The sequence below is a fragment of the Rhinatrema bivittatum genome, chromosome 1 (assembly GCF_901001135.1).
Source record: "Rhinatrema bivittatum chromosome 1, aRhiBiv1.1, whole genome shotgun sequence".
In the NCBI taxonomy this organism is placed as follows: domain Eukaryota; kingdom Metazoa; phylum Chordata; class Amphibia; order Gymnophiona; family Rhinatrematidae; genus Rhinatrema; species Rhinatrema bivittatum.
This window is the reverse complement of record NC_042615.1, coordinates 1,900,485-1,923,978: the sequence shown is the minus strand read 5'-3', so window position 1 is coordinate 1,923,978 and position 23,494 is coordinate 1,900,485. Positions and strand designations below refer to the sequence as shown.

Here is a 23,494-nt window from a genome sequence, read left to right as displayed (position 1 = left end):
CCCCACGAAAACGTATCAACGATTCAACAAAAACTTTTTGTCTGCACATCCCTACTGGGCACTTCCTCTCAGAAGGAAACACGTTACGTCCAACACAGATCTATGCAGGAAGAGTGAAACAGCACAGGCTACCGAGAGCAGATAACCAGGCCTAAAAATGAGGGGCCTGGAGACATCCCAGACTGGGTTCCAAATATTCAAAACAAGCTGGAAAAGTGCTACTTCTAGCACGGTCCAGGGAAGACGCGCGTCCTGCTCCCGTGTCCCTGCCAGGTCCTGGTGCATCTATTGGGGATCCTACCCTTACACAGATGTGGCTCAAATTTGGCAGGAGTGTGGAAATCTCATTACAAGACTGACCAAAATTCAGAAAGAGTCCCACCACATGCACGTGGATGGACAGACTGACGGAGCAACAGAAAAGGGGGAGCGGTGGAAGCTTCCCCAGGAGCTGCCTCTCATCTGGAAAGGGACCCCACTTGCACAGGTAGGGGGGGGAAGGCATCCTTTACTCTGCTTCTCAACTGCAGAAACGCTGTTATTCTTCTGAGTTTCTAAACCCAGATGAAGCTAAAAGATTAAAACCATTTCACTTATTTATTTATGTCCAAGGTTTTTATTCCGCTCCATCCCAAGTTCTGGGAGGCTTGCAATAGCAATATTCGCAGTTTGTAAAGTACAATAAAACAATACGACTAGTAAAATTCAAAATATACAACATTAAAACAATAAGAAAGATTAAAATATAAAATAAAAATAAAACATTCTAAAAGTCAAGCATAAAACATGAACTAATCAAATACATGAACTATTGCTGAGCTGGTAATGTTATTTCTCTTAGACTCTTAGGCATACCTTTCTGCTACAAGATAAGTTAGTACAATGCTACCTGAACTAGTGCAAGTGGGCGCCAATGACAAAGAAAGATGCAGGAGATTAAGCAGGTGCAGCTGGACCTTTATCCGCTGCCTCTCAAAGCCTGTCCATTAAATTCGAGGTCAGATTTCATCGTGTTATGATCAGCCCACCGCAGTGAGGACTGGATCTAAAGTCACTGCCCCTCTCATCGATTCCAGGGCGCAGTCAGTTATGGTACCTAGAAATTTTACCTCCATAGCATGCCCAGATGACATTTCCTCAATCAATCCTGGGGTAACAAATCTCCCATTTGTAACTTGTTACAAGAATATCGGTATAGAAAAAAATGCCAAATTTGTTTGACAGGAAATTTTAATTGGCTTTCTAATTTCTGTTAGTGTTGCAAATTTTGTTTGCTTTTTTTTTTTTATAATCTGTTTATTGTGAGTCTATGCATGTAAAGAGAACAATCATGAGAAAAGGACCAACTGAGGCTTTTTTTTTTCATTTAATTTCTCCTGTTTTGTCTCCTAGATTTTCTGTTTCTCTCAGCACAGGTTCTCACTGCCATCTCGAGCCCCACAGACTTCTGGGTTGTGCCCCTCCCCCTCGGTGACGAGGCCGACGTCATCGAGGGCCCCCGGGGATAAAAGAACACCAAGGACACAGAAGGCGCCAAGCGCCAGCGGTGCACACCAAAGGGGCACAACAAAGGGGCATGCCCCTTTGTACGCCCCTTCGTACAGCCCCTCATACACCCAGAAAGAATACAAATGGACAAAGACCACTACCTACCTAACAACAGGACCACACCAACAACCACTAGCTCTACATTCAACATCCAAGAAAGCACAGGAAAAGGTAAATATGCAAACACAAAGAAACAACAACACAAATATAATCACAACAACAAAGTAAAAAATAATATGAATTCAAATAATCTAAACCGGTAAAACGTACTGACAGTAACAACTTAAACAGACTACTAATGATCTCCTTTTGTTGCGATCCCCCCTGTTGCTGCGCTACAGGAGGTATCTTACCTTCCTCCCGGAGGCCGCTCCGAAGCCAGGGCCTCGCCTGTGTTCCACCCGGGACTTGCTCCAGGGCCTGAGAGGCCTAGCTGTGCCTGTGGCTTGCATGCCAGCGTTTGGACTTCCTGTTTGGCGACGCCCTTCTCCTAGGGGCCGGCCCGCAGCTCTCTACCCCATTTATAGGACCAGTGAGGGGCGGTCCTGGCAAGCTCCTCCTAGGGAGTTGCCTTCTACCTCCAGTATTTAAGGACTTCCTTGTCATTTGCAACTGGCCTTCGGATCGGGCTCTACAGTTGTCTGTAACCTTGCCGATCCAGGTCCCCCGTGATCGCCTCTGCCTTGATGGGTCCCTGTCCAGTGTCTCTGCTTTGATGTCTGTTCCTGACCTTGCTTTGATGTCTGTTCCTGAAGCTGCCTGATCCTGTTCCTGTTCCGGTTGTTCTGCCCTGTGTCTTCGTCTGGTTCCTGCGCCTTCTGTCCTGTTGGGCCCTGGAGTGGCCAACAGGAGGGATTCGTCCCCCGGGCTCTTGAGCTTCTGTTCCTGCCAGCCGAAGGGGCTTCGGATGTCAGTATCCCAGCATCGGAGTTCCTGCTCGCCTGGACCTTTCCTGTCCTCTTCTACAATGTCTCGCTTCAGCCTTGCCCTGATGTCTCCAATGTCTTGCTTCAGCCTGTCTTGGATGTCTGCTTCAGCCCCCGTCTGATGTCTTCAGTGTAAAGGACTCTGTCTGCCCTCGCCTCTGTCCGGCCTGCTGCCCATTGCCGTTCCCTGCGGCAGGTCCGAAAGGGCCGGGAACAGTCGGAGGACCGTTCATCAGTCAACTTCCCAGTGTTGGCTACCATGGGCGTGCAGGTCCGGCTGAGGGTCGGACTCCTGCTTCTGTACCCGCCTGGCTCACCATGCCTGCCCAGCTCACCTCCCACGGTGTGGCTTGGGGCTCCTCCTTGAGTCCTGCCGTGGCCCAAGGGCTCACCACCAGCTTGAGACGACCGCGCTCCACGCGCGCTCGTAACACCTTTCTTCTAGTCAATGCACAATCAGTGTCAAAAAAGTTTCCTGTCATCACGGACCTGCTATATGACAAAACCTAATTTTATAACAATAACAGAATCATGGCTAAAAAAAAATCAGATGTAGTCCTAAAGAATCAGCTCCCAAAAAAAACTATGAGGTCTTCTCGATCCCGAGAATAATCCCCCTCATCTCACCTTACTCTCTCACCCTACTCTCCTTACCCCCCTCATCTCACCTTTCTTCCTCTCCCCTGGCTTAAGCCCGATTACCTCATACTTTTGTTACGAATATGCCTTGTAACCCCCTCTTAACTTAACCGCCTCAACACAACCTCTTCATAATTCCTCCCTGCCATCTATTCCATATAATCATGCTTACTTCGAATTATCGTTCTCTTTATAACCTGTTAACTATATAGCATGTTGTGTTAATTGTTCAAACTTCTTTCACGGTTTACATTATTTACTTTCACTGTTTAATTTGTTCTCTGTAAAGCCTGTTGCAGTTTTAGTTATCTGTGAACCGAGATGATGTTCCCAACGTATCCCGGTATATAAAAACACTTAAATAAATAAATAAATAAATAAAAGAGGCGGCGGATTAATATTAATTATTGAAAAAATATTTAAAACTAAATTACTCTCGATCACAACGCCAATGAATCATGAAATTGCCCTTTTTGACACTAACCAATTTCAAATCTGCCTGATCTACTGCCCACCCAGTCTCCTCAAACTAAACATCTCCCCACTAATAGAATTTTTTACAACTCATCTAAACCTATCTAAACCCACCATAATATTAGGTGACTTAAATCTTCACATGGACGTCCATCCCCTAACACCTGCCAAACACTATTAGACATAATGACGGCATTAGGTTTCAAACTGATCACAGATAAACCTACACACAAAGCTGGCCACTCATTAGATCTAACCTTCATTAACAGTAGCCTCCTTGAAAACATAAAAACCGAATATACACAAATCCCTTGGTCAGACCACTTCCTCATTTACTCCCAGATCAAGCACACAGGAACAATGAAAAAACAAAACACAGATCCAGCTGAATTCTCAAACCATCCCCCCTTCAACACAGATATTCTTAAAGACAAACTAATTGAAGAATTAACACACATCAACTACGCAAATAGCCCAGACGCAACAAACGACTGGTTAAATAGAACCACTACTTTAGCTAACGAATTAAACCCTCTGCAAATAGCCCGCATTAAAGAATCCATGGTATAGTGAACAAATCAAAGAAGTGAGGAAGAAAGAAAAAGAATGGAAAAAGAACAAAACAACTGAGAATTTAACAAAGTATAGAAAACAACTAGCATACTACAAAAAAAATCTCAATTTTAGACACCAAAAAGAAATACTACAGCTCAAAAATAGAAAAATGTATATACAACGCTAGAAGCCTATTTAACATAGTAAAGAACCTAACAAGCGACAATGCGAACAACCACTTAATCCTACAAGAGAACCAATGCAATGATGTAGCTCAATTCTTTAAAGAAAAAATTGAGAACCTGAGAAAAAAAATCCTTAACACTACAAAACAAGAGATTAAGATGCCCAGTAGAGATGTTAGTAACTGGTCACAATTTGAGGAGGTATCACAGGTTGAAGTCGAGAAAATGATAAATCAATTGAACCCCGCTACCCACGTAATAGACACCATCCCTGTTACAGAACTAAAAAAACTAACCAACACAATAACCCCAACACTAACTAAGATCATCAACCTCTCACTAGATGAAGGAGTAATGCCTGATACTTTGAAAGGAGCCATAATCAAACCAATCATTAAGAAAAAGAACCTCGACCCCCTAAATCTTAACAACTATAGACCAGTTTCCAACTTACCCCTATTAGCCAAGCTAATTGAAAAAACAGTACAAAAGCAAATTGTCAAACCACATTGAAAGTAACAACATATTATACCCAACACAACATGTTTTTCATAAACACTACAGTACTGAAACCTTGCTTTTAGCCTTATCAGATAATATCTTAAGAGGATTCGATACAGGAACGCACTACATTTTGGTTCTATTAGATCTCTCTGCAGCATTTGACACAGTAAATCACAAAATACTACTCAATAGACTGAAAGAAATAGGACTCACTAACAAAACAATAAAATGGTTTGAGTCATATTTTAAACAATAGATGTTTTCAAGTACAAATTAAAAACACACTTTCAGACAAAGTCAAACTGCAAATCGGTGTCCCACAGGGATCAGCCCTGTCAGCAACACTCTTTAATATTTATCTACTTCCAGTATGTCACCTACCAGCAGGATTCAGAATCATACATTGAATATACGCAGATGATATACAGCCACTGCTACCTATTGTAAACACCATTGAAGAAACAATGAAACTTGCCAATATGTATCTTGAAATAATCAAACAGCTCTTAAGTCAGATGGAACTGGTAATAAACATCGACAAAACGGAATTCGTACACCTTGAACATAAAACATACATCATATACAACCAACAATTACAATCAAAAATATTCAAACCGTTGAGTTAGCATTAAAAGTACGAAATCTAGGAGTAATAATTGACCCTGAGCTAAACATGAAACAACACATCTCATTGAAAATAAAAGGGTACGCGAAACTAATGATCCTGAGAAGACTAAAACCTCTACTAATGCTAAACAATTTTCACACTGTTCTACAGGCAATGATATTCGCAAGCACAGATTATTGTAACTCCCTGCTTTTAGGACTACCACAATCTACAATTTGGCCACTGCAAATATTACAAAACTCAGCTGCTAGAATTTTGACTGGCAAAAAAAGAATGATCACATTACAGGAACACTCGTCGAATTACACTGGCTCCCAATTGAACGAAGAATACAATATAAGGCCTTATGTATAATTCATAAATTAATCCACGATGACAAAGCAGACTGGCTTAACACGGCACTGCGCGTGCACGTACCACAAAGAAACCTAAGATCTGCTAATAAGGCTCTACTAACTGTCCCCTCTGTCAAATCAGCACATCTCACGCAAGTAAGGGAAAGAGCACTGTCACTGGCTGGCCCCGTGCTATGGAACACCATGCCACTCGAAATAAGGCTGCAGAGAAATCTGAAATTATTCAAAACCAATCTGAAAACCTGGCTCTTTAAACAAGCATTTTACAGAGATAAAGATAAGGAGAAAAACAGTTGAAGGATAAGGATGCACCAAACTAGAGGTTATTACTTGTAACCTACAAATGCATTTTAATGTTAAATTAAAACCACCTAATATGTTCCTAACAAACAAGCTTAACTTACACACATAGTTTTTTATACTGAATAGTTACCATTCTATGATGGCACATGGTTAATTTGTAATCTATACCACTCATTTTTTCATTATTGTGCCTTTTTGTAAACAGTTGTGATGGTTATCCAACTCAACGACAGTATAGAAGACTTTTTAAATAAATAAATAAAATAAACATTAACAAACAAAAACAAGATTAACTGTCCACTGTATCAGTGAAATAAGTAAAAACAGACTTAATAACTTTTCCCCAATTAACCTGTGCCCACAATTATACCGTAACATGCTCGCACACATTCAAACTCATTCATATCACATTCAAACCACTGTGGCGAAAATTGTTAAAATTATCTAATGAACAGAGTGAGGAGAAAATGCATAGCGATTACCGAATCCGTCGCCATATCTGAAAATAAGGCCTCAGAAGTACTGCGCGTTTGGGGTGAGTAATCCCACTTTTATCAGTGGATTCCATCAAAGCCATATGTTGCATTGATGTCAACCACAACTGAAATGTTGGAAGTTCATCCGAATTCCAAAACTGCAATAAAACCTTTTTTGCTAATAAGAGTGAGATAGCCAAGAATTTACCCCCTTCCCCCCAAACACACACACTTTCCCTTGGTAATGAAAAATTCCTGTCCAACAAATCTTTCTTGTTTTGACAGTATCTTTAGAAGATACCTCTCTCCGAACCATGCGCTGCTGAGCGACTGTCGGCTTTCCCCTTTGTTCTAGTTTAAATGCTGCTCTATCTCCTTTTTAAAGGTTAGCGCCAGCAGTCTGGTTCCACCCTGGTTAAGGGAAGCCCATCCCTTCGGAAGAGACTCCCCCTTCCCCAAAAGGTTCCCCAGTTCCTAACAAAACTGAATCCCTCTTCCTTGCTCCATCGTCTCATCCACGCATTGAGACTCCGGAGCTCTGCCTGCCTCTGGTGACCTGCGCGTGGAACAGGGAGCATTTCAGAGAATGCTACCCTGGAGGTTCTGGATTTAAGCTTTCTACCTAAGAGCCTAAATTTGGCTTCCAGAACCTCCCTCCCACATTTTCCTATGTCGTTGGTGCCCACATGTACCATGACAGCCGGCTCCTCCCCAGCACTGTCTATAATCCTATCTAGGTGACGCGTGAGGTCCGCCACCTTCACTCTAGGCAGGCAAGTTACCAGGCGGTCCTCACGCTCAGGAGCCACTCAGCTATCTGGCACATGCCCGGCATAAGAGGATACGGCATCACCTAGAGAGCAGGTCCTAGCTACAAGGATGGCCTCCTGCTACACAAGACGATGTGCTCTTTCCAGATGACTGTGCTCCTGCCAGAGTGGAGGTGGGACTGCTCTCCTATGACCTGAAGTTCTCCTCTCTGTAGCTCCTGCAGCTCTGCACGTCTATATTCATTCTTTGAGAGCTGGGAGCTCTTTGCACTGTGTGCACACATGCGATCTCTCCTCCCTGTACCACAGCTTTGGGATGACACAGAGTGTGTGAAAGGAAGCTCAGCCAGCAGGGAACAAAGATTGCAAAGCTCCTGACTCAGCCAGGCATGGGTGTCCCTCATTAGAACTAGGAACATGCAGATCCCCTGCTGCCCTGGAGCCATCGGCTTCTCCTGCGAGGAAAGGGCTAAGTGTCGGGCACTTGTGGAAGATTTCTGCATCTGCTGGGCCCCCTTGAATTCTTCTCTCTCACACAGTGCAGGCAGCAGAGCCAGTAAACCAAACAAAGCCTTTCTGAACTTCGCTCAGGTCAGGACTGCAATAAAAACCACGTCCGGGCCTGCCAATTCCAGACAAGAAAGAGCTGCAGGAACAGAGCGCCAGACACAGGCCGAGCCCTCAGGGATCCTAAGGACCCCGTCCCTCTCTGGGGCTGGGCCTGAGCGCTCTGCCTCTTTAACCATTCAGCGACTCCCCAAACTAATAATATTCCCCGGGTTATCTGCCCCCCCCAAGCAGACAATCGGGGCCCCCTGAAAGGTATACTGCAAACATATTCTATTCTATCTGCACCTTCGCATACCCCAATGTATATCTTAATCTCTCGTCCCCCTCTTATTTTTCCTCCTCCAAGTTATACATCCTTGTTATAATGTAACTTTACTCTCCTTCAAATTGCATTTACTGTTTGGTTGGTTATAGTTCCTAATTGTTTGATGTAAACCGAGCTGATTTGATTTGTATCAAGAAATTCGGTATAGAAAAGCCTTTAATAAATAAATAAAATAAATAAACATTTCCCAGGCACATGGACCCTACGTTCAACTTACTTAAAACGGAACAAAATATTAGGAGCTGCATTTTATTCTTGAGGCTCATGAAAGCTCCTCCCACTTATTTACTCTCATCATTATACATCTATAAGTGACTTAGGTGCTTCCATACTGAGCATACTCCCATAGCAACCTAAAACTTAAGTAGGAACTGATCAAAATTGAGATGAAGGCAGCAGTCCAGCAGCAAGAGGGGGGCTTCCCAGTCTTTTGCATCGAGTGCCACATGTATGATTTTTTACCCACCGGTGAGAAGTTGTACATGTGCATGCGATGCAAAGAGCTCCTGGCTCTCAGAGAACGAGTCCAATCTCTGGAGGCTAGAGTGGCAGACCTGGAGGAGCTGAGGCAGACAGAGAGGTATATAGATGAGACCTTCAGGGGCATAGTAGTCAAGTCCCAACTTCAGACTGGCAGCCCTGGTGCTGCCTTGAAGGAAGAAGGTCTCATGATTGGAGAGCATCAACCAGGTGCAGCAGGAAAGGATCCTGTAGCAAGGACCTGCTCTCCAGGCAGTGCATTGTCCTCTTACACAGAGGATGTGTCTCCAAGGCCTACTGCCCAGGAGGGAAGGATTAGGTCGGCCGTCATAGTTGGTGATTCGATTATTAGGAATGTAGATAGCTGGGTGGCTGGTGGGTGTGAGGATTGCCTGGTAACTTGCCTACCTGGTGCGAAGGTGGCGGACCTCACGCGTCACCTAGATAGGATTTTAGACAGTGCTGGGGAGGAGCCGGCTGTCGTGGTACACGTGGGCACCAACGACATAGGAAAATGTGGGAGGGAGGTTCTGGAAGCCAAATTTAGGCTCTTAGGTAGAAAGCTTAAATCCAGAACCTCCAGGGTAGCATTCTCTGAAATGCTCCCTGTTCCACGCGCAGGTCACCAGAGGCAGGCAGAGCTCCAGAGTCTCAATGTGTGGATGAGACGATGGTGCAAGGAAGAGGGATTCAGTTTTGTTAGGAACTGGGGAACCTTTTGGGGAAGGGGAAGTCTCTTCCGAAGGGATGGGCTCCACCTTAACCAGGGTGGAACCAGACTGCTGGCGCTAACCTTTAAAAAGGAGATAGAGCAGCTTTTAAACTAGAACAAAGGGGAAAGCAGACAGTCGCTCAGCAGCGCATGGTTCGGAGAAATGTATCCTTGAAGGATACTAATGAAACAGGAGAGTTAGGGCATCCCAACAGAGAGGTTCCGTCAAAAGCAAACGTAGTCCATATGCCTATATGTAAAAAATCACCGAAGCTAATGATTTCCGAATTATCCCAAACAACTGAAAAGCAGGTTGTTAAAACAAGCAAAAACCACACTTTGAAATGTCTATATGCCAATGCCAGAAGTCTAAGTAGTAAGATGGGAGAGAGAGTGTATAGCAGCAAATGATGAGATGGACATAATTGGCATCACAGAGACTTGGTGGAAGGGGGATAACCAATGGGACAGTGCTATATCAGGGTACAAATTATATCGCAATGATAGGGAGGATCAACTTGGTGGGGGTGTGGCACTTTATGTCTGGGAGGGTATAGAGTCCAACAGGATAAAGATCATACAAGAGACTAAATGCTCAGTAGAATCTAAATGGGTAGAAATCCCATGTGTGTTGGGTAAGAGTATAGTGATAGGAGTATACTACCATCCACCTGGACAAAATGGTCAGACAGATGATGAAATGCTAAGAGAAATCAGAGCAGCTAACCAATTTGGCAGTGCAATAATAATGGGAGATTTCAATTACCCCAATACTGACTGAGTAAATGTAACATCAGGACTTGCTAGAGATATAAAGTTCCTGGATGTAATAAATGACTGCTTCATGGAGCAATTGGTTCAGGAACCAACAAGAGAGGGAGCTATTTTAGATTTAAAGGAAAGGAAGTGGAGGCTTGTCCTGCATTGCTGTGTATAACACAGGGAAAAGCGCGCGTATGGGAGAGACGGGAGTTGGAAGGGGTGGGCAGTGAAGGGGATAGGCTAAGGTGATGGCTCAGGAACGGTTGGAATTCAAATTGCAGGCGCAGGATTGGTCACGAGAATGATGAGTTCCTGATCACATCTCAGGTTCAGACATTAGACGGGTTGGTGGTGATAGAGGTGCATGGCTCATTCTCCCTCCCTCCCTGTAATTTTGTAGTGGGGTTATAGTTGTTCGTTATGTTTTCGCAGTTTGGGGGCGGAAACCCGAGCCCAATTAATTGTTTGAGGAATGCGGGGTTAAAAAGGGAATGCGGAGGGGGGCAGCTCGTGTAGCGGGGGGGCTGCTGAGGGGCTAAGCTCAAGGCCAGGTTTCCCAATGCTGGTGGCGGGGCGGGGCAAATTCAAGGTGGGGTGATGGGGGTGGGGCTTTACCACTGGGGTGTGGTAGTGAAGCATTCGGGGGGGGGGAGGTGGGGGAAGTGAAAGGAGGGGGTGGAGTTGTTTACGTTATCCTTGTTAAGTGTTGATGTTTATTGACTGTTAGGGCTCGGGTTAGGTGAGTAAACTGCGGCCTATTATACTGCCAAATGAAAATGGACGGTGTGGCGTGTTATTTGGGGGACGAAGGGATTGAGCCCAGCGCAGGTCTTGACTCCTTGTGTTATTCTTAGTGGAACGCAGGATTTAGTGAGAGAAGTAACGGTGGTGGGGCCACTTGGCAACAGTGATCATAACATGATCAAATTTAAACTAATAACTGGAAGGGGGACAATAAGTAAATCTGCAGCTCTAACACTAAACATTCAAAAGGGAAACTTTGATAAAATGAGGAAAATCGTTAGGAAAAAACTGAAAGGTGCAGCTGCAAAAGGTTAAAAGTGTTCAACAGGCTTGGACATTGTTTAAAAATACAATCCTAGAGGCGCAGTCCATATGTATTCCACACATTAAGAAAGGTGGAAGGAAAGTCAAACTATTGCCAGCATGTCTAATAAGTGAGGTGAAAGAGGCTATTTTAAGCAAAAGATCTTCATTCAAAAATTGGAAGAAGGATCCATCTGAAGAAAATAGGATAAAACATAAGCATTGTCAAGTTAAGTGTAAAACATTGATAAGGCAGGCGAAGAGAGAATTTGAAATGAAGTTGGCCATAGAGGCAAAAACTCATAATAAAAAACATTTTTAAATATATCCGAAGCAAGAAACCTGTGAGGGAGTCAGTTGGACCATTAGATGACAGAGGGGTTAAAGGGGCTCTTAGGGAAGATAAGGCCATTGCAGAAAGACTAAATGAATTCTTTGCCTCTGTGTTTACTAATGAGAATGTTGGGGAGATACCAGTTCCAGAGATGATTTTCAGGGGTGATGAGTCAGACGAACTGAACGAAATCACTGTGAACCTGGAGGATTGTGTAGCAAATCACCTGGACTGGATGGTATGCATCCTAGGGTACTGAAGGAACTAAAAAATGAAATTTCAGATCTATTAGTAAAAATTTGTAACCTATCACTAAAATCATCCATTGTACCTGAAGACTGGAGGGTGGGCAATGTAACCCCAATATTTAAAAAGGGCTCCAGGGCGATCTGGGAAACTACAGACCGGTTAGCCTGACTTCAGTGCCAGGAAAAATAGTGGAAAGTGTTCTAAACATCAAAATCACAGAACATATAGAAAGACATGGTTTAATGGAACAAAGTCAGCATGGCTTTACCCAGGGCAAGTCTTGCCTCACAAATCTGCTTCACTTTTTTGAAGGGGTTAATAAACATGTGGATAAAGGTGAACCGGTAGATATAGTATACTTGGATTTTCAGAAGGCATTTGACAAAGTCCCTCATGAGAGGCTTCTAAGAAAACTAAAAAGTCATGGGATAGGAGGCGATGTCCTTTCGTGGATTACAAACTGGTTAAAAGACAGGAAACAGAGAGTAGGAATAAATGGTCAATTTTCTCAGTGGAAGGGAGTGGACAGTGGAGTGCCTCAGGTATCTGTACTTGGGCCGGTGCTTTTCAATATATTTAAAATGATCTGGAAAGGAATACGACGAGTGAGGTTATCAAATTTGCGGATGATACAAAATTATTCAGAGTAGTTAAATCACAAGCAGACTGTGATACATTACAGGAGGACCTTGCAAGACTGGAAGATTGGGCATCCAAATGGCAGATGAAATTTAATGTGGACAAGTGCAAGGTGTTGCATATAGGGAAAAATCATCCTTGCTGTAGTTACACAATGTTAGGTTCTATCTTAGGGATTACCACCCAGGAAAATGATTTAGGCATCATAGTGGATAATACTTTAAAATCGTCGGTTCAGTGTGATGTGGCAGTCAAAAAAGCAAACAGAATGTTAGGAATTATTAGGAAGGGAATGGTTAAAAAAACAGAAAATGTCATAATGCCTCTGTATCGCTCCATGGTGAGACCCCACCTTGAATACTGTGTACAATTCTGGTCGCCACATCTCAAAAAAGATATAATTGCGATGGAGAAGGTAGAGAGAAGGGCAACCAAAATGATAAAGGGGATGGAACAGCTCCCCTATGAGGAAAGGCTGAAGAGGTTAGGGCTGTTCAGCTTGGAGAAGAGACGGCTGAGGGGGGATATAATAGAGGTGTTTAAGATCATGAGAGGTCTTGAACGAGTAGATGTGAATCGGTTATTTACACTTTCAGATAATAGAAGGACTAGGGGGCACTCCATGAAGTTAGCAAGTAGCACATTTAAGACTAAACGGAGAAATTTCTTTTTCACTCAACGCATAATTAAGCTCTGGAATTTGTTGCCAGAGGATGTGGTTAGTGCAGTTAGTGTAGCTGGGTTCAAAAAAGGTTTGGATAAGTTCTTGGAGGAGAAGTCCATTAATGGCTATTAATCAATTATACTTAGGGAATAGCCATTGCTATTAATTGCATCAGTAGCATGGGATCTTCTTAGTTTTTGGGTACTTGCCAGGTTCTTATGGCCTGGATTGGCCACTGTTGGAAACAGGATGCTGGGCTTGATGGACCCTTGGTCTGACCCAGCATGGCAATTTCTTATGTTCTTAATAAGTCCCTCTGACCTTGTGAAGCTTCAAGAGAATCTTCACCACTAAGGGAATTGGAGGATACACATACAGAGACCCTTGCCCCAATGACAGGAAGGGCATCTGAGGCTGGTTTTCTCTCTCACCTGTACAGGGAGCAGAACCAAGGCACCTTCTTGTTCCAGGGGGATGCGAACTAGGGGTGTGAATCGTGTGATCGATCGTCTTAACGATCGATTTTGGCTGGGTGGGGAGGGAAATCTTATCGTCGTGTTTTTTTATCGTTAAAAATCGTAAATTGGGGGAGGGCAGGAAAACTGGCACACCAAAAAGGTCGCCCGTATGACATAGTGAGGGCAAAGGTAGCGCCGGCGCCATTTTGAAGATTGGCAATACGGCCCGCATGCAGGAGGTCGCTCCCGGACTCATGCTGGACTTTTGGCAAGTCTTGTGGGGGTCAGGAGGCCCCCCCAAGCTGGCCAAAAGTCCCTGGGGGTCCAGCGGGGGTCCGGGGGCGATCTCCTGTACGCGTGACGTCGGGAACCAGGAACCAAAATGGCGCCGGCGCTATCTTTGCCCTGTCACATGATAAGGGCAAAGGGCCACCGGCGCCATTTCTCTCAACGCAGCCATGGCCAGAGAGAGGGAGATCGCATCGGGAACCCCCCACTGGACCCCAGGTAATTTAAAACATTTTTGGGGGGGGGGGGTTCGGGAGGGTGGGGGATTTGTTTTAAAGGTTCGGGGTGGGTTTTAGGGTTTTTTTGGGATGCCGGTTTTCCCGCGCCCTATTTAACGATACAATAGAAATGCCCCTGATGATAAATCGGGGGCATTTGTATTGTATCGTGCACTCTAACGATTTTTGACGATTTTAAAATAATCTGACGATAATTTTAATCGTTCAAAAATGATTCACATCCCTAATGCGAACAGACATACGTCTGAGCTCCCCCAAAGGTAGAATATCTGATTTGCTACCCCCTGGTCCAGGTACCACTCATGGGGTCTGAAGGCTTGACTCAGCCTGTCTGCTTCCAAGTTCTCCATCCCGGCCTGGTACATGACCCTGAGCACTATCCTGTGGTACAGGGCCCCTCAACCAGGTCTGGATTGCTTCCTGACATAGGAGGTACGATCCCGTGCCTCCCTGTTTGTTGATGTACCACATGGCTACCTGGTTGTCGGTCTGGATCAGGACAACTTTGTTGGACAGCCGATCTCTAAAAGCCCATAACACGTACCTGATTGCCTGAAGCTTCAGGAAGTTGATTTGACAAGAGCGTTCCTGAGCAGAGCAAAGACCCTGAGTACTGAGCCTATCTACATGAGCTCCCCATCCCAAGGCTGATACATCTGAGGTTAGAACAATTTGAGTGTGCAGACTCCGAAACAAGATCCCCTGTTCCAGATTGGAAAGTACCCGCCACCAGGACAATGAGTCCTACAGAGACGGGGTGACCCGGAGGCAAGCTCTGAGTGGCCTGGCACCACCGTGACCTCAGGGTCCACTGGGCTCTGCGCATGTGTAAGTGTGCCAAGGAAGTAACATGGACAGTTCTGGCTATGGCCCAACAGTCTCAAAATGTGCCAGGCCTATATCTGCTGACTCTGTTGAATCTCTGCCGCAATGGTCACCACGGCAAAGGCCCTCTGGCGGGGCAGAAAGGCCTTGGCCTGAGCTGTGTCTAGCAGGGCTCCTATGATTGGCTGAGATGGGAGTTTGGGTAGTTAAGAACGAACCCTAGTGACTGCAATACCCAAGTGGTCAAGCGCATGGACCTGAGATGTGCTCTTGACCAGCCAATCGTCCAGATACTGGAAGACATGCACTCCCAGTCTGCGGAGGTGTGCCACCACCACGGCCAGGCATTTTGTGAAGACCCATGGGGTGGACGCGAGCCGGAACGGCAACGCCCATTACTGGAAGTGCTGACTTCCCAGCACAAATTGTAAATACTTCCTGTGACCGGGGAGTGTATGCATCCTTTAGGTCGAGGGACCATAGCCAGTCCCTTTTTGCAAAAGGGGGAACAAGGTGCCCACAGAAACCATCTTGAACTTTTCTTTTCTTAGAAACCTGTTCAAGGCCCTTAGGTCTAGGATGGGACAGAGTCCTCCTGTTCTCTTTGGAATCAAGAAGTTCCTGGAGTAGAATCCCTGCCCTCTTTGCCCCAGTGGTATGGGCTCAACCACTCTGGTCATTAAGAGGGAGGAGAACGCTGCTTGTAGTACTTCCAGATGCATTACTGGTTCCCAGTACAGGCATGGAGGGCAATTAGGTGGGACACCCAACAGATTTAATTGGTACCCCTAATGGACGATGGACAAACCCACTGGTCTGAGATTACACTGGGCCACTGGTTCGCAAAGAACTGTAGCCTGCTCCCGACTGCTCCCTACAGCCCAGTCAAAATCCTGTCCTTAGAGTTGACCGAGGACCTGGCTGGGATTTGGGGGCTCTCTGCTGCCTGAAATGGCAGTGGGAGCTCTGATGGTGTTGACAGGAATTGAGGAGGCAGAGGATAGTACTTCCTTTGGTGAAAGAAAGACTTCCTTGGCCTTCTGGATGAGTAGGAATGGTTCAGAGTATTAGCGGATGGTCCCAAAGTTCGGCCACAGAATCCTTCACCCTGTCTCCAAAGAGATTCTCTCCAGTGCATGGCATGTCAGCGATTCCTGTACTCCGGTCGAAGATCTGAGTCCAGCAGCCATGCCATTCTGTGGGCACCTATTCCCACTACAGAGACTCTCGATGCCATCTCGAAAACATCGTAGGTCACACGGACCTATTGTTTTCCGCATTCCAGACCCTTGTACACCAGTGACATGAAAGTGTCTTGCTGCTGTTGACGCAGCTGCTCAGCCACCTCCAGCACCTACTTCCAGATGTCTCGCAAGTACTGGCTCATGCAGAGCTGGTAGGCAGTGATGCGGGCAATAATCATGGCTCCCTGGAACACCTTCCTCCCAAGAGAGTCCATCGCTCTATGGTCCTTCCTCGGGGGCACCGAGAGCACTTGACCCTCTTCAGAGCAGATTCAATCACCACTGACTGGTGAGGCAGCTGACACTTATCGAATCTGGCAGCCTTATGGATGAGGTAGACCCCATCCGCCTTCTTGTTAATAGGAGGCACTGTGAATGGGTGTTCCCATATCCTCAGCAGTAACACCTTAAGGATCTCATGTACTGGGACAACCTTGATCTGCTCGGGAGGATCCACTAACTAAAAGATCTCAAGCATTTTGTGCTTGGTATCCTCCTCTATAAACAGTTGAAAATGGATCGCCTCCGCCATTACCCTCACAAACCCTGCAAAGGTAAAGTCCTCAGGGAGACTTCCTTCATTCATTTGGAAGAAAAGGGTCTGACAGGAGAGCATCAGAGTCCTTGGATGAGGACTCCATCGGATCAAACCCCCTCCCGCCAGGGATCATAGGGACCCTCATCCTAACTGTATGCTACAGGGGATGGGGCCCTGAGGTGCTCAGTCTACATCCAGAGGTGCAGGCACTGGGAGAACTGGACGGGGAGGCTACAGGTTCGGCATCTCTGCCGGCCTCATGGGAGCTTCCTCCTCAGAGGAACTGGCAACAACCACCGAATCGATAGGGGGAGGCCTCCGGGCCCCATTGGGACCAAAGCTGTCGGGGGAACCGCTGCAGGCTGGGTCGGTAACACACCGATGAGCACCACTGAGCTTCTCCAGAAGTGGTACGAGGATGGGCGGCACTGGCTCCGGTGCCGTCAGTACCACAGGACTGAAGCCCTGCAGTGCCACTCCACCGCCAGCTGGACTTGGCGCTCTGGTTCCTCCTCAAATGTTGCTGATGCCCAAACCAAAAAGCAAGAGTGACCATATGTGAGGGGGATGGGTGACAAGCACCAGGATCGGTGAAGACTGTCGCAGACCCCAGGCATCGATAGATGGGCTCTCCTCACCACCGCATCCATCACCGTGTATCAATAGGGACTGATGTTGATGCTTCTTAGGATTCTCTCGATGCTTGGCCCGTTCTTTCCCTAGTGCCAGGGTCAAAGACAATGAACTCAGCCTCCTCAGCCCAGAGGAGATCGACAACAGTCAGTCTCCAGTGCTCGTATCCACCGGTGCCATCGATGGAAACGACGATCCTACCGATGTCGATGGCGTGATGTACATCGGTGCAGCTCCAAGGTCCTTCAATGCCGATGCTGCTGTTGCAAATAACTAAGACTTCCTCGACCCGAAGAGCTGATCCATCTTGTCGAGTCGAAGTTGACGTCCCTTCAGGGGTCATCTGGGAGCACAAGTCGGCAACCCTGGACGTCATGTGATATCCTCAGGCAGAGGATGCACACCTCTTGAGGATCAGTGTTAGACATGGGCCTCGGGCACTGGGAGCATTGGCAAAAATCAGACGTGACCATGCCAGGGTGAAACAAAAGAATTACAAAGTCAAAGTGATGGCGGCGGGCATCAATGACTGGTAGGCACTAAGGCACTGCCACCACTGTGGGATTGACTGCAAAAGGAAACTTACCAGAAATGCCAAAACCCTGACTAGGAACACTACGGGAAGGCACTGAGAAGGACCCGGTGAAAAAGAAAAAAACATGAAAAAACATGAAGAGCAAAAGTTTTCCACAATGCAAAAAACAGCCAAAATGAGCTCAGTAACACTGTGAGGCTTACAGCTCCTCGGAAAAGAAGAGACTGAAGAGGGACCTCGCGTGGACACGTGGCATAGGGCCTGCTGGGCATGCTCAGTGTGCCTAGTCAAAGTTCTAGAAACTTTGTCATCAGGTTTCCACATCGGGGCTCCATCCTGCTTGCCCTCGGAGAAAAGAGGTGTTTAGGGAGGACAAGGAACTAGCAGAAAAACTGAAAAAAATGTTTTTGGCTTGGCCTGTACTGGATGTTGGGAACATACCCCCCCACCAAGAACATTCTTTGCTGATTTTTCTGAACTAAAGCAAATCTCTGTGATGATAGAAGGTATAATACATCAATTTGCCAAACTCAAGAGTAACAAATCTCCCGAACCAGAAGGTATTCACCCCAGAGTTCTGAAAGAACTCAAACATAAAATTGCAGACTTGTTACTAGAAATCAATAGCCTGTCATTGAAAATGGCCACAGTTCCTAAGTTTAGACTGAAGGGTGCCGTTATACCGTAACACCAGTTTTAGAAAAGTGTTCCAGGAGTGATCCAGCAGAAACTACAAACGTGAAACTGATGTTGGTGCTGGACAAAATGGTGGGAGCTTTTCTTAAATAAAATCTCACTGGCTATATGGATGCATGCATTTTATGTACGGGAACCCTTCTCAGTGTTTAATCTTGTTTATTGTTAAATTTTATACATTGCATTCATTTACATGCTAGAGAGGCGATTAAATAAATCCGTAAACCAAACTGAAAGGAATGGAAGAATCAGGGAAGGAGGTATTTAAGAACCGCTCCCATGTAAATGTCACTGAAATGGCCTGAAAAGCCGAATGCCATGAGCTCTGGATGCCCTCCCTGTCCTGATCCTCATTAGATTATTTAGTGCTCTGCTTGATTCTATTGTTGGAGTTGAAGCCAACTGAATGAGGGCATTTCTGTAGGCTTGAAAGCTGTAACACTTTAGCAGCAGACAGCGAAAGAGGTCTTCATAGATTCTGGACAGAGCTGACGCAGATGGAAAAGCTTTTTTTTTTCACTTCTTCAGACCCTCTGAGCTTCCTCACTCGCCCCCATTACTGCTGGACGTGGCTGAGGGAGGTCGTGAACCTTCAGCGACAGCCCATCTGGATATCTTTCCCTGGCCCCTCACCCTCTGGCTGGGGCCCCGGCTGCAGCTCCCTTCGGAGCCCTCTATGAGCGCACCCTGAAAGCAGCCAGCAGGTGTCGCTGGTGCCTCTGCCATCCCTGCCTCAGAAGCTGGCCCAGGGGCAGTGCCCAGGGCTCTGCACTGCCGCCTGGCCACCGCTTTGGCCTGGCTTAGAACTGTGCTGCTTTCTAGAAGCCCGGGACAGAAGCCACGCCAAGAGCCCGGCGCAGGCAAGGAGAAGGAGGCGCTTGCTTGTCTGCGTCTGGAAGCTCAAAAGACGACTCATCCTTTCCCCAGGAGAACTGGCCCCCAGAGGAAAAACTACTTATTAATTTTAGTTCATAATTTCACCATAGAGAGGTAGATGACCGGTCTTCTAAAAGGAAACATAGGCACAATGCCAAAAAATGTATCATCAAAGAGACACAAAAATAAAAAATAAACCCCCACTATCCGATAGTGCAGACATTACAGCCCTCGGGCAGAAGAAAGGCTGCAGCACACATCCAACAAGGGAGAAGGTCCTGCCTCAGGTTACCCCTGCGTCTGATCCAGAATGGGAGGGAGCACTATTATTTATGTATTTATTTATTTAGAGAGTCTTCTATGCCGATATTAGTAAAGACATCAGATTGGTTTACAGCGCAACTATAGGATGGAAATTACAATAAACAGGGAATGGGGAGGGGATACAATGAACCAAGGAATAGCGAAGAAGGAGCAAGAACAATCGCAACGGGCAACTTGAATACAGGAAAAACACGTGAAGGTGCACTATACCCAGTGCCCCTTGTAATAGGGACTGGAGAGGAAAATCTGGAGCACTATCCCCAGTGCCCCTTGTAATAGGGACTGGAGAGGAAAATCTGGAGCACTATCCCCAGTGCCCCTTGTAATAGGGACTGGAGAGGAAAATCTGGAGCACTATCCCCAGTGCCCCTTGTAATAGGGACTGGAGAGGAGAATCTGGAGCACTACACCCAGTGCCCCTTGTAATAGGGACTGGAGAGGAGAATCTGGAGTACTACACCCAGTGCCCCTTGTAATAGGGACTGAAGAGGAGAATTTGGATCACTATCCCCAGTGCCCCTTGTAATAGGGACTGGAGAGGAAAATCTGGAGCACTATCCCCAGTGCCCCTTGTAATAGGGACTGGAGAGGAGAATCTGGAGCACTACACCCAGTGCCCCTTGTAATAGGGACTGGAGAGGAGAATCTGGAGTACTACACCCAGTGCCCCTTGTAATAGGGACTGAAGAGGAGAATTTGGATCACTATCCCCAGTGCCCCTTGTAATAGGGACTGGAGAGGAAAATCTGGATCACTATACCCAGTGCCCCTTGTAACAGGGACTGGAGAGGAAAATCTGGATCACTATACCCAGTGCCCCTTGTAATAGGGACTGGAGAGGAGAATCTGGAGCACTACACCCAGTGCCCCTTGTAATAGGGACTGGAGAGGAGAATCTGGAGCACTATCCCCAGTGCCCCTTGTAATAGGGACTGGAGAGGAAAATCTGGATCACTATACCCAGTGCCCCTTGTAATAGGGACTGGAGAGGAGAATCTGGAGCACTACACCCAGTGCCCCTTGTAATAGGGACTGAAGAGGAGAATTTGGATCACTATCCCCAGTGCCCCTTGTAATAGGGACTGGAGAGGAAAATCTGGAGCACTATCCCCAGTGCCCCTTGTAATAGGGACTGGAGAGGAAAATCTGGAGCACTATCCCCAGTGCCCCTTGTAATAGGGACTGGAGAGGAAAATCTGGAGCACTATCCCCAGTGCACTCTGTACTAGGTACTGGGAAGGTGAATTTGGAGCACTATCCCCACAGCACCTGCACTAAGGACTGGATACAATTTGGAGCACTCTCCCCAGTGCCCCCTGTACCGGGGACTGCAGAGGAGAATTTGTATTCCTAATGGTCCCTGAACTAGGGACTGAGGAAGATGTTAAACTGCAGTGGGTGGAAAGGATGACACAGGAGGGCTGTGTAAAATTCAGTTTAATGGCCACTTACAGGGGAAGTGCTGCTGGTGAGACCCTGAGGGGAGAATGATTTTTTTTTTCCTCCTGATCTGCACAACTCTACAAACATTCGGGAAGAACCGTTTTACAATCCAGAAATCCTGAGCCCGGATTCCGAAAAAAATGTACACAAAACCCAAAAAGCTGCCAGCAAAGCAACTTCTTCCTGCACATCAGACTGGGACCGTCCTCCCTTACCGGGCTTACGGCCCCTCCGGTTTCCTGTTACATTGAACATAAAATATTTTAGCAGCAGGATCAGTGGCGCAGGAGCCCCCGAGGCAGGAGGAGCAGGCGGGAGACCGAGGCCGAGCCCCCAGGAGGTGACATCAGGGGCGGCTGAAGAAGGGAGAGCCCAGGCCCTAAGGGGCCCCGTCCTGGGGCCACTCTGCTCTTTCAGGACACAAAGGGGGGGGGGGGGGGAGGATCGGCAGCCTCCCCTGCTGGGGTCTGGGATCTGTGCAGGAAGTCCTCCGTCTCGGGGGCAGGATCTGGCCCCAGCTGTGCTGTCACATCTGGCAGAGACCTGACAGGGCTCGCTGGGCGTCCTGCGGGGAGGCGCAGAAACCCCCCCCCCCCCCGGATCCCAAGGCGCTCTCCCAGTAATAAGAGACGGGATGCGCCCACCTGCTCCGGCCCCGGGCGGGAAACCTGATGCCGGGACAGATGGTCGGGGGTGGGGGAGGAGGCAGGAGAGCTCTTAGCGCCCCGCGGCGGATTTCAGGAGCACTTAGCAAAGCCCTGAGATCCGGATAGGGGCACCCAACACCCCCCCGATGCAGAGAGAGGAGGAGGGGGCCCCCCCTCCTCGTCCCCTGCCCCAGATCTTACAGACTCTGCCCCCACCCCGTCCCCAGAGCCCGCCCGCTGCTGCAGGGCTGTTCGTCTCCCCCTCCTCACCTGGTGCCCTTCCGGACGAAGTAGGAGTGAGTGAAGTCCCGGTGATCGTCCAGCCAGGCCTCCACGTCCTCCTGCCGCGGGCAGCGCTCCATGCCGGCCCGTGCCTACCCCCGACCTCCCCCCCGACCCCGGTCCCGCTTCCTGCCGCTCAGATCTTCCACGGCCCCGCTCCCACCTCCTACCGAGCAGGGCTCACTCAGTGCCGACCCGATCTCACCTCCTGCTGACCCGATCCCTGCCGCCCCCGCCCCCTCTCCCACCGAGCAGGGCTCACTCAGTGCCGACCCGATCTCACCTCCTGCTGACCCGATCCCTGCCGCCCCCGCCCCCTCTCCCACCGAGCAGGGCTCACTCAGTGCCGACCCGATCTCACCTCCTGCTGACCCGATCCCTGCCGCCCCCCGCCCCCTCTCCCACCGAGCAGGGCTCACTCAGTGCCGACCCGATCTCACCTCCTGCTGACCCGATCCCTGCCGCCCCCCCCCCCCCTCCCACCGAGCAGGGCTCACTCAGTGCCGACCCGATCTCACCTCCTGCTGACCCGATCCCTGCCGCCCCCTCTCCCACCGAGCAGGGCTCACTCAGTGCCGACCCGATCTCACCTCCTGCTGACCCGATCCCTGCCGCCCCCGCCCCCTCTCCCACCGACTCGAAATCCTCCCCCCACCCGGTCCCACCTCCCACCGAGCAGGGCTCACTCAGTGCCGACCCGATCTCACCTCCTGCTGACCCGATCCCTGCCGCCCCCGCCCCCTCTCCCACCGAGCAGGGCTCACTCAGTGCCGACCCGATCTCACCTCCTGCTGACCCGATCCCTGCCGCCCCCGCCCCCTCTCCCACCGACTCGAAATCCTCCCCCCCACCCGGTCCCACCTCCCACCGAGCAGAGCTCACTCAGTGCCGACCCGATCTCACCTCCTGCTGACCCGATCCCTGCCGCCCCCGCCCCCTCTCCCACCGAGCAGGGCTCACTCAGTGCCGACCCGATCTCACCTCCTGCTGACCCGATCCCTGCCGCCCCCGCCCCCACCTCCTACCGACTCGAAATCCTCCCCCCACCCGATCCCAGTCCCACGAACTACGAGTAAATTTCACTCAGTGCCGACCCGATCTCACCTCCTACTGACCCGTTCCCTGCCGTCCCCGCCCCCGCTCCCACCTCCTACCAAATCCTCCCCCCACCCGGTCCCACCGAGCAAGGCTCACTCAGTGCCGACCCGATAGCTCCCGATCTCACCCGGTGCCGACCTGATCTCCCCCGGTCCCACCTCCTACTGACCCGAAATCCTCCTCCCCCGATCCCAGTCGGTGCCGACCCAAGCCCTGCCACTC

The 23,494-nt window shown here is 48.2% G+C and overlaps 1 protein-coding gene across 1 annotated transcript in view; it reads right to left on the bottom strand.

The window, feature by feature from the left end:
• PDE5A (phosphodiesterase 5A) overlaps positions 1–22,418 on the bottom strand; it is a gene marked incomplete in the record, with an annotated part of 312,739 nt that extends 290,321 nt beyond the window's left edge. Inside the window, 1 exon segment of the mRNA XM_029586150.1 lies at positions 22,163–22,418. Coding sequence (XP_029442010.1) covers positions 22,163–22,254 — 92 coding nt within the window.
• Between the last annotated feature and the right edge of the window lie 1,076 nt (positions 22,419–23,494).